The sequence below is a fragment of the Micropterus salmoides genome, unplaced genomic scaffold (genome assembly GCF_014851395.1).
Source record: "Micropterus salmoides isolate LMB-PRFRI ecotype aquatic unplaced genomic scaffold, ASM1485139v1 Ms_hic_scaffold_11, whole genome shotgun sequence".
Lineage (NCBI taxonomy): Eukaryota > Metazoa > Chordata > Actinopteri > Centrarchiformes > Centrarchidae > Micropterus > Micropterus salmoides.
In genome coordinates, this window is record NW_024040152.1 from 32,499,227 (window position 1) to 32,511,877 (window position 12,651).

Consider the following 12,651-nt stretch of genomic DNA (forward strand, 5'->3'; position numbering starts at 1 on the left):
CAAGGCAGCACTCCACTTTATATTCTCAGTATGGTACCGTAGAAGATATATGCTATGGCAACCGGCAGCGCGGGTAGAAGCAGCAGCCGGTATCTCCTTCGAACATCTCTACACTTCTGTTTTTTTATCTGTTTTTCCAGCTTAATTGCAAAAACATGATGAAGACGGGGTTTTTGGATTCAAGACTGTTGTGCCCACATCGTTACAGAGACCTGCCCCAAGCACTCGGCAGGTGGTCCATGTTCCGAGCTGTCAGCGCAGGACTCCGGCAAGATAAGAGGAAGTGTTTTACATCGATGTGCTTAGTGCTCGAAAGCAGTCAAGATGGACTTTAATGTCAGACTGTTTATTGTGAAGATGAAACTTTCATATTATCATGTGGTTGCTACTGTTTACATTCACTCAGATGCAAATTCAACAAATCCTGACTGATATACATGGTGTGGACACATTTTTAGCAACATCCGTATATACATCTACATCAGTATAGCAACAGTTCAACAAAACCAGTCTTCAAAATAACAATAAAGATGTGTCAACACCAGTTCTCAAACAGTTAGTTACAGTGGAGTAGCCCTCTATTTATAACTTACTAACACTTCTAAATACATTAAATACAAGACTCAATCGCTTATTATGAAGTGACAAACTCAGCACCCTTTACTAATGACTTAGTGACCCTCTATTAAACCATAGAATCTGTGGTTATAAATAAATGTCAGTAAATCTTTCGTGTTTAATGAAAGAATATTCCTACTATATATGAATAATCAGTAATTGTGTCCTTTTCAATAAACAGAACATATTTGTAAGTTGAAAAGGCATGACCTTGATTTTGTAATGAATTCATTCCAATGCAGGAGGCATCTGCTGCCAATGTTAAGACAATGTTATTTGCTATACAGGCCAGATGACGTCACAATGATAACAACAGCTATGCTTTGTGAAAAGTAATTCTACTTATGGAATGGAATAATAAACAAATGCATGAATGTGTCTCAAACACAGCACAGTTTTAATCAGCTGCTCAAATCATCCGGTATGATGGTAAATAGAACTGGCATTTGTGTCAAAGACAAGCCACCTTAAGAGCTGAACCAGTGTGTATATATGAGGTTTCCTCAGGTTCACGCCATTCCTCTGAATGCCAATGGCAATGCGCCACATAAGTTCAAGAATAAACAGCCATGCACAGATGAAAATCAGTTTTGTAAATGTTTTATCTGGAAGGAAATGCATTCATCATCTTTGTTAGGCCTCAAGGATACACATAATGCATCTAAGTAACAATGAACTTAACTGGGCTTGTGTACAAGAAAAAATTGCAATGTGCCCGACATGCTGATGCAGCGCCTGATCCAAACCACACTTGACATTATATATTTTCATTAACAGGGACATATTTCAGGGGCTTATCTAAAGAGACTTCCATTGAGAGCAACAGGAAAGTAGAGTTTTATTCCCAGATCACCAACACCGTAAAGATTATACCCATATGAACACACACACGTGCGCACACACAGCTGCAGTTTTAAAATCCATCTGACATTTAAATGTGAATCTCCAACCGAATATACACCTACTGTTAGTTCGCACATACACATGGCTGTATGAGAGTGGTGCATTAACGTGGGTTTGAGAGGCAGAGTGAGGCCTGCTTGTTGTGTAAGAGTGGAGGAGGACGAGGTGGAGAGGCGTGTATACGCACAGTCATGATCGGAGTCTGAAAATATGGCTTTGAAATTTTTAACTGACTTGTGCTGAGTTTGTGATGAATGTTGATTCCTCTGCTTTCTAGGAATTGCTTATACAGTTGTGAAGTGATTAAACATTCCAATAATTACTAGTTCTCTGAGACCTCTGTCCACTTTTGGAATCTAAATTTTGCTCTGGTCCACAATTGTGGGTATATTTGTTGTGGGAATGACAAAATAGGTCAAAGTGGCAATGTGAGGTTGTATTTTGGCACAGCAGTTGAGCTAAATTCTGCACACCCAAGTATTTTGCACATTCCATCCTATTCTTTTAAAACACTGTACAGCTCTTAATATTTTAAAAACAGATATATCTGTCATTTTTTATTGTACATTTTAGTTTTATGTATAAGTCTTGGGTATTTTACTACTTTTTATGATGATGATGATTATTATTATGCACCAAAATACCAAAAAAATGACTTCCTCGTTAAAGCTGCCAACTTTGTTGACTCAACCATCCACTCTGACACCCTCCCCAAGAGCTTTTGCAGGAAGACGACGACGACGACGACGACATTTATTTATTTTGCGGGGACCGTCTAATATTGAACATATATTCTTCCCAAGTATGTGGGAAGCCTCTGGATAGACACAGACAGTCTCTCTATAATATCATCCTGATATTGTATGAGAGAAATATCAGAACATTACTGTTGAGGTTCCCAAATGTTTCAATCCACAGCACCTCTTCATATAGATGCCACAAAGCATGTTGCTTTGCTATGACAACCATAAATGTATATATATATAATAGGGTTTTTAATGCAGTGGTTTTGATGTTTATGCTAATTTCTTTAATTTAGGTAACTGAAAAATATAGTTAATGTAAATTCTGACTTTTTTTATGTGGTGAACAATTATTCAGTCTCTTATCACTGGCTTTGCCTTACACCATTGCAATATTACCACCGTAGCACACAGTGATGATATCAATATGTGGAAGTAACATACTCTAATAACATATGTCTAATTAGGTTACAGGAAAAGGTTTTTTTTCCATAGCCTTTCTCCATTATTTTTTATAATTAATTAGTGCAAAATGACAGAAGGTGGAAATTGACATGATACAAACTAACAAACAGGATAACTACAACAACGCCGCTTTCTAACTTTTCTCTATTCTGTTGATAGTTTCTCCCCACACATTCTTCTTTTTTCAGACATAACTGCTGGCTTATGTTGGTTTAGGGAATGATAAACTTCACACCTCATCAGCTTTGTGTTTTTATAATTGGGAAATTAGTTTATTTCTGGCAGCACACGCGGCAACGTAGTCAAATTCTGAGTTTGTTTACTGACACTTTAATCTGTCTGACACAACATTTTGTTCCTTAACAAAGGAAACACAGTGAAATTAATAGCTAATAGCTGATGAGCTACTTGACTGTAATAAACTGGAATCACAAACATCATAAAACAGTACAGAGTTGACAGATCAATAGAAATGTGTCAAAATGTAATCCTGGAAAGAAGAAACAATTCTAACTTTTAGAAAGTTTTAGCAAATCAGTCAGTTGAACTTCATTAATGATTTCATGAACATGCTTTACGATCCAGTGGGTGTAAGAAGGGCAGTGAAGTTAGTGCCTCAAAACCAATAAAACCATTGGATTCACGAGTGATTGGCTCAGTAGTCAAGAATGGCCTATTGTTAGAGAGCAGAGTATTTCAGCAACTTCATTACAGTCTTTTAAGAAAGAGAAAATATGAAATTGTCTAATTTTAGCCATTTCCAGAGCCACTGGTTCAGTCCAACAGATGGCGACACCATCAAGTCCGATAAATCATAGGATTTTGAAAAATTAGTTCCCAGTTATAATTAGTTTCCATCCATCGTCAACCGCTTATCCTGCAAACAGGGTCGCGAGGTAATTATTTTCTAGCTTTTGTTTATAGTGTGTATATGTGTTCTCTACACTGTAGCCTGTGTCTAATTTTATTATTGAATAAGTAGGCACATCGTGAGCAACGTACAATCCAGAGTCAAATTCCTCGTATGTACACATACCTGGCAAATCAAGCTGATTCTGATTACAACTTAGATATTGATATGAATGTTATTTACAAGTCACCTTACAGTAACTCTGATATGACATGAACATGACACAGTACAAATATATGTCATACCTTATCAAAAATTTCTAAAAATTTCCCATTGAACAATGTAAAAGAACTATATAATATATTGTAATTGGCAATTTACTGCATTAAACATTACATTAAAGTATTGTAGACAGTTAATTCATAAGACATTTAGTTAATTTATAACCAGTTCCAAAGGAATTTTCTTGAAAGAACTACTCTCACATATATTAGCTACTCCCTACACTATATATATATATATATATATATATATATATATTCACAGCAGTAATTTAACAATGTATGAATGTCAGGTATAAACTTCAAAATGTTGTGAAATTCCTCAAGAAAATATAATACATTGCAATAAAACCCCTTCTGTTTTTAGCAGCTATATACTTCTATGAGAAATTTGAGCACATATTTAAAAAGACCTGGTTTAAAGAGAGTGGTGGTAATGTTAACTTGTGGAAGAAGTATTCGAGTAGATCAGACCAGTTGACTTCGAATATCAGAATGCACTTATATTACTTCAATGGAAATTATTTTCTTTCAAGAAAATAAGACTTTAAGGTCTCAAAAACTGACAAAAGATAGTATGATAGAATGAAGAAATTTGCCCTGTGTAAAATATTAATCTGATTAAAGTACAATTTTTGTTTCTGAAATGTATGAAAATACCATACTTAGTTACTAAACTAGTTAAATTTTTATTTTTTTTTAGTTCAAGTTCAAGCAATTGTTTGCCATAGCATTTGTTTCACTTGCTATCTGTCATTATGATGTACTGTAGCATATTGTGTCTACAAAAAGGCCGTCAGTCAGTCAGGGGCACTCTCCTCCAAACACAGCCTGTGCCCTCTGGCAGGTTACAGCCAGAAAACCAGTGAATGCCTAATGCGCTAACAAAGACAATGACACTCAGAGGGTGCCGGCCATTAATCCACTTAGACTTTTTGCCGTGTGCATTTCCACGATTACAGGGGCGGGTCAAATTCTATTAACCATGAGATTTGAGCTTTTTGCCTGAAGACCCGCAGGCAGATGGTGGGTTACCATTCTAATCACGGGCACAAACAGGATATTTCCCAAAACTCAAGTCTTCCTTGCAAAGGAACACGTGTGTGACGATAGTGCAGCATATGCATGTATATGGCTTTTTCAGTGTGCCTGGATGGCGATCAGAGAGTGTAGTCCTCCGTATGTTACTGCAGTTGGTGATGAAGGGGATAAGGCACAGGAAGAGGGAAGCAGAGAGTATGAAATGAAAATGATCTGTCTTGATTAACATCTAGTGTAGTCAAAGGTTCATTCACTTCAAATGTTATCATGCAGTCACATCAAAACTTCATGGGCAGCACTTCCCCTCAGTCTGCGTACAAATCCTGCCACCAGCATAGGAACTGGCAGAATTTAACCCCAACCATGGCCCTTATTTCCAACCTTAACAATCCCCAGTATAACCTAAACCTAAGTATTAATTGGTGAAGCCTGTTGGGGGCTGAGCATAGTAGGACGCTCTACAGTAGGTATTTGAGTGTGGAGGTTTATTGTTGATCTTGGCAACACATATCTCTGATAAAACATTCTAAACCCAAGTTGCACTTATTAGCTTTTTCAGGAGCTTTAGTCCATATCCTAATGCTCAGGTGTCATCACGTGACCCAAGTATGTAAGATAATTGTTGTCGTCTTGTATGACACATCACTGTGAATGTTAGGCTACCACTCTGATGGAAGGATAACCAATGGATGTGTCAGTGACAAGCTTGTAATGGATGGACTGTGAAACTTCAATTAATAGAACCCTTCCTTTCCCACAAAACTCTTGCTCAGCAAAGATGGAAAATAGGCTACTATTAAAGTGTTAAGGTCGTACTCACACTATGCAATCCGTACCGTGCCCGAGCATGTTTAACCCCCAAAGTTCATTTGACCAGTGTGATCGCTCTGTGCAGTACGCTTAACATAGCTATCCTTAATAGCTAGGCTCTTTACAGGCTTGCTCATAACTTATTTTAAAGTGGGTCTCCAACATTGACAGCTTTATGTCGTGTGCATAGACTGTATATAAACAGTGCAGCAGTGTTCATGAGAGAGAAAGAGGGAGCGAGTGAGACAAGGTGCTGAGCGAATGTGCTCTGCACGCAATATATGGGAAACACCGGAGTGATGACGGGAACATGCTCGGATCGTTAGGCGCAGTCTGAGCGCAGACCAGCGAGGGAGTGGGGCGGGGGGCGGCAATCATGCTTGGGCACAATACAAGGCAACCGGCCCGAGTTTGAGTACGCCCTAATTGAGACCTGCGTTTATTTGTAATTGTGTAGCCAAAACAGCCAGTAAAAGGCGTTGGCATCCAATTGGACTTCAGGATATATGTAGGGTGCATAGTATAAATGCAGATTGATTGAAGTGGTCTGACTCTTGACTTATTGTCCCAGCTACCTCTGAAACCAAACATAACACTCTTCACACTTCATACTGCGAAATTTAGAAGTCTTCTCAATAAGTGATCTGTTAATGGGCACTGAGCCCATACAAGTGACAATGATTTGAAGGAGGGGCGGAGCGGTGGCCCAGTGAATAGCACTGTGGCCTCGCAGCAACATGGTCTGTCAGTGTGGAGTTTACATGTTCTCCCCCCAGCTTCCTCCCACCGTCCAAAGACATGCAGGTATGTTAATTGGTGACTCTAAATTGCCCTTAGCTGTGAGTGTGAGTGTGTATGGTTGTTTGTCTCTACGTATCAGCTCTGTGGTGTGCCCCGCCTCTGGGAGAAGTTATTTTGGGTGTCCGGGGTTCCGGCTGTAAAAGGTCATTTATTTTCTGCATTGACAATGTTAGATGACTGATAGTTGGAGCACATATGAGGCTTAGATAGACATGGAACTCTCCTGTTTGAATCATAAGCAAAATATTAGTAATAATTGATAAATTACATTTTAAGGGTGAAAGTGCACTCTTTAGAAACAGCCTCACCATAGTAATAGTAACTCTGGAAGTTTTGTAGGAGAAATACCTTCTTGATCGGATCAGCATCTACAATCCCATGACCACTGGGCAAACTACATCGGCTGATGAGGATCATGTGATATGACTGAATGCTCTAAAAGATATACTAAAGGGACCTTTTAATGAGCTTCTTCATTATGAATGGAAAAATACAGCATCTCATCCAACTCCATTACTTCAGTATTGTGTAACTGAAGCTGCAGAAATATCCACCATTTGGTGCCAATTGTCTTTAAAACTGACCATTTTCATACTAACCTTACAGGTACTGGCTTTATTCAAACAGCATTTCAGTCAATACACCCTCAAAAATGAAACAACAGCCCAGTCAATAGACATTTACAAAGAAAATAAATGACAGATCAGTAAATATACCCTCATTAAGAACTCTCGAGGTTGGTTCTTTCAATCAGCAGGGTGCTTTGTTTTGTCACCAAACCACTGTAGAGGTACAAGCGATTGTTATATTCTTGTCTTATGTGTTTTTGTGTCTGGAATTTTATTCTTGTCGGACTAGAAAAGCCTTGGAATCTGCTTATACCATATTGGAAAATTTTACTATTCACTTATAATTGTTGGATATGTGTCTTGAAATTTTGTCATAAGAATCAGTTCAGGTGAACGTTCATCACAGGTGACAAGAGGAAACGGTTGCAACTGCAAAATATTATGTTCAAAACAAAAGCCTCTGTTAATGAGTCACCATTAAATTCTTGAATCAGGAAGCCTCCTGACTGTTTTCTGGAACAATCCCTGAAAAACACTGAGAACTGCTGAATAAAACAAAGAATCATGCTGGATGTAATTTGCATCAGTCAGAGGCACTGGATGTGTTGTTTGCATCCACCATCAATACTGCTGAAGGAAAATGGGCAGTTAAAAATAAAAGCAGCCAAGCATTGTCAGTAAGTTTCCAAGGCGATCATAAAAAATGTTCAATAGAATTGATGACATGCCAGCCAACACAGTGGGATGTAATGCATTTTAAACAGATGCAATCATCTTAAATTGGCCACTTTGTCATCAGCTTGAATCTGGTAATTGCTGGCAGCTCAATGAAAAAAAAAAAATCAATATGAAAGAGGGTGATGAAACAAAGAGAAAATAAGCAATTTTCTAGAAAGCAGAGATAAATGTAGCCCTTACACCAAAGCGTCCTCCCGAAAACACGGCAGTATAGGTTGTCCGTGCAAGCATCTTATTACGAACCATATTTATGTTTATTGTTTGGCAGCGACCTCTAGTGGCAGTAGTAGTTACAATGGGAGCAAAGAAAGAAGTCTGCAGTCTTGAAGGACCGCTGTCCCGTATGAGACCAAAAGTCAGCGTTGACTCATTTTAACTTAAGAAATGTCACGTGACTTACTTAAATAATTTGTGTAACTAATAGGGGTGTGACGAGACACTTAACCCACGAGATGAGACACGATATTGGGTTCACGAGATTGAGACGAGATTTTAACACTATTTTTAAGAAATGTCCAATGCACCAATTTATGGTGGAAATATTTTTATTTATGTAAAGGCAAACACAAAATTTAGGCGGCAGGTGACAATTTAAAATATAAAACTCTAACAGAATAGAATGCAGTGCAGTTCTCAGGCATTCTGGGATGCTTTCAGATATGTTTCTCCTGTACATCAACCTTTCTCATGTAATATCATCCCTGCTGAGTCAACACGTCATGATTTAATCTGTTTTGGGAAGTTATCTCTTGAAATGTGCACCTTTTTCACCTCAATGATAAATTCAATAATATTAATTCTGTTATAAACTTAGAATCTCTCCCACATATCTGTGTTTTCTGACATGTTGAGAAAAAAAAGTCTAACATTATCATTTCATGAGAGCTACCTGCCCTATACTCTGCTGTTCATTACGTTACAACTGTTTGGGACTGCATGTTGCATGTGAAACCGAAACTAACGGAAACACTTCGGGCAGAAATCTCACCACAAATCCACACGTTTACATCAGCATATCTGATAAAGAGCAGCTCACAGTCTGAAAAAGACAAACAAGTTTGCACCTCAGGTTTTACATGTTTTTATATTACAAACCTCTACCAGCTACGTTACCACTCATCACAACTGTCTGGACTCACAGCGCTACAGCAGGTTGACTTGATTACTATCACGGCGGTTATCAGTTACACATTTGTTTTTCACTGCATGAGAAATATATCGGCCGGGGACTTGTGAGTATCCCCACACCCGCCTTGCGCCTCACTCCAGAGAAGAATAGTGTCCATCCCCTATCAAGGAGTACGGTTCCAGAACCGAGACTGTGCGTGGAGGTCAGCCCCACCAGATCTAATTGGTAGCGCTCCATCTCCCGCACAAGTTCCGGCTCCTTCCCCCACAGAGAGGTGACGTTCCACGTCCCCAGAGCCAGCCTCTGCCGCCCGGGTCTGGTCCGTTGAGGTCCCTGACCTTCACTGCCACCCATGTGGCAGCGCACCCGACCCCTGCGGATCTTCCGATGGATGGTGGGTCCAATGGATTAAGTGTCCTATTATATATAATTACTCATGCATTAATGTTTAAGCAGGAGTTTTTTTTTTTGTCTGTTTCATACGGCTGCAGCTAATAATTTTTTTTTCATTCATCAACATTCATCTATGTATTGGTTGGTTTGTAAAACGTAACCAAAAAGTGAGAAATCCATCACAATTATCCTGAGGTTTAAGTAACACCTTCAAATGTCAGCCCACCCAAACCTCAAAATGAAAAAGTTTATTCTAATTTAAGACAAAGAAAATCCACAAATCTTCACATTTGAGAAGGTGAAACTATTAAATAATCAGTTATGATTCACATATCATCACATTTTTATAAGAACTAATTGATTTATTGATTAATTGTTTAAGCACATTATATTGGTTGGTAATTACATGTCTTATTATGCTTCGTCATTTTAAAAGTTCTTCATATGTTGTGTTTGTATCTCTGCAATGTAGTAGAGTAGAAGTATAACGAGTCATGAAGTGGGACAACTCAGTTAAAGTGTGGATACCTCAAATTTGTCTTCAAGTGCAGTAAATGAGCAAATGAAATGTTTGAGCATTTGACGACTGGTGTGTGAGTTACTCACAGACTCTGTCGTAGCTCTGCTGTATCTCTAGATGTTCCGAGTGACTGAAGATTCTTCTCTAGTGTGACAACTGGAGAAACAATTGAAGAATACAAACATTAAGAGCGTACTGGACTCACAAACACGCCCACACTCATGCACTTCCATTCATTCTGTAATCCTACTGTGAAACTAAGTAAAGCCTTAATTAAACTAAAATCATAATTTAAAATTACTTTAACTCTAATCTAAAGCAGTTTAAAGGACCTCTCACAACATTTCATCCTTTGTGAAATGGGTGAAGAGACATAAAGAGGAATGACAACAATAGTGGGACACATAAGAAGATCAAGAATTGATCCTTAAGTTATCAAAGCCCTATCTTAGGGTTTAGTGCTGATTTCAATCTTATGAAACCCAAAACAAAATTTTAATTTACTGCTAACCCCTAAAACTGAACTTGCCTCCAACCTACTGTAATAATCAAATACCCTAAACTCAACCCTAAATCTTGAACTAACCGTAAACATTAATTTAAATATTAGAAAACACTACTTCTAAAACTATTTAACCCTAGACCTATCTTACTTAACTTATCCAATATTTAAAACTAGTTTTAACACAAACTCCTAAACCAGCCATAAACATTTAAGTTTAGTACTACTTTTAACCATAAATCCAAAACATTATGCTAAACGAACTGTAACTCAAATTTAAACCTAGTATTAACAATAAGCTGCCCTTAAACTCATCCTTAAATCTCACACTAAATTTAAGCTAAGTACTATTATTATAAGTAGTATTATTATCATGTTAACCACAGACCCGTGTCTTAATTCTAGACCAACTCTAGTACTGATTTTGATCATAACCATTAACTCAAAACCTAAACCGGTTTGAACCCTATTGTAAAATAATAACCACTCAAGTCTCATGCGTAAACTACAGATTTAATCTGAAAGTACTCTAAACCTCAATTTTATCCTAGTACTTCTACTCGTATACCACAATCCAAACACAAATCTTGAAACTACTTTTACCCTGACTTACTTTAATTCCTAATAAGCTTAGAATCCATTTGAAGAGAGAAAGACTGGCCAAAATGTCCTTGGTTTCAAAATATTTATGTTAGGACAGGAGCACAAGGACAAATGCACACTCAGTTGGTCTTTTTACCGTTGGAGTTGATCTGGAAGATGCTGGAGGAGGTCTCCTGAAACACATCTTGCAGTTCTGAGGGGCTGACCTGTGTGGCTTTAGAGAAAACATGACATCAGCAAACACTTCTCAGCCCAGTGGAGCGTGACACTGCAGCAGACCGAGAGCTGACCACACAGTGACAGCCTGTAGTGACTACACTGTGACTACGCTGTGATAAAACAAAAGCAATAGAAATATCCAGTTTTGAACATTTTCACAAGTGTCTATATAGTTGCAGTTGTTTGTCCTTCGCTTTTGATATCTCAAAGGTCAAAAAGGTTATTTATCCTTTTGGCCAGATTCTGATTTGCCAAAAGGAGAAAAGCATCTTTGCTGGGGGACGACACGACAGCCATTACCATGCTAAGCTGCTGGCTAACTGAAAGCCACCATGTATGTCGTTATATTTATTTATTTCATTCCTCCTTTGTACTGTGTTTTTTCTCTCTAGTGAATTTCCCTAATTTCCACATACTTTGAAGCTGCATTTATCAATATTTTTAGATTAACAATGGATCAAAACACTGTAATGTGAAAGTGGCCAATGCAGAGAATTCCCACCCAACTGTGCAGTTTCTCTAAGCAATATAAGGCCTTTTAGCTTTTTTGTTCATTGTTTTGGTTTTCTGGGACAAAAGCGCCTACTCTAGTCTCAGTACACCTTTCCAACTTACCAACTTTCAATTGCGCAACTACTTGCAATATTCCACAGAGAAGTATTACCTAGAAAAGGTTTTTTGCTGATACAACAGATGGCTTATTTACATAGTAATTATGTGTGGCAGCCACCACAACCACACGATAATGCAATTTCCTTAAGATGCACCACTAATGGCCAATACCTAAGCATTTCTATGGAAGCCCAGTATTCATGTGAACTGATGTGGACCTATCACAATGTCCTGCAGTGGGTATCAGGCTGTGCAGTCATAAATCTAATGGGCTCCATGACAGACGACACTGAAGACATTCAAAAACCTCTCTCTAAATTGCTAATTAAATATTATGCCCTACTAGCATTACTTCTTATTTGCATCTTAGTGAACATTTTGAAAAGTACTGTTTCATTACAGCTGGCTGCTGCATGCTCATCCCTCCTCTTCCCCCTCCTCCACTATTTGCTCAAACTTGTATTATCTGGCTCCAAAAGCTGACAGAGATGGCGCTGAACAGTAATACCACATCCAAGCTAAAAAAACCTGCTATGGATTTTACTGGCTTTACAGAGCTGCTGGCATGGCTGTAGTCTGTGCTTAAACTCTTCATTGAAATACATAACCAGTAAAGCAGTATTGTAAAGATTACCTTTTAGCGATCTCACAAAATTTCTGCCATAACAATGCTTTGCATCCCCCCCGTGGGCTAATGGTGCTTGAAGTTCAGTAAATTTTGCCCAGATCAAAGGAAAACTGCATATACACTGTTGCATTTTAATTCTCCTCTGGTTCATGTTCCCACAGTTTACAAACAAACCAAGATGAACACATACAGACTAAGAGGTAACTCATTGATTGGACAATTGTGG

The 12,651-nt window shown here is 38.2% G+C and overlaps 1 protein-coding gene across 1 annotated transcript in view; it reads right to left on the reverse strand.

Moving 5' to 3' along the window:
- The window catches only part of tsnare1 (T-SNARE Domain Containing 1), a 182,652-nt gene that overhangs the window by 105,498 nt on the left and 64,503 nt on the right, over positions 1 to 12,651 (reverse strand). Inside the window, exons 3-4 of the mRNA XM_038712303.1 lie at positions 11,103 to 11,180; positions 9,948 to 10,017 (exon numbers count right to left, since the gene is read on the reverse strand). Of these exons, the coding sequence (XP_038568231.1) occupies positions 9,948 to 10,017; positions 11,103 to 11,180 (148 nt within the window). The remainder of the gene's footprint in view (positions 1 to 9,947; positions 10,018 to 11,102; positions 11,181 to 12,651) is intronic.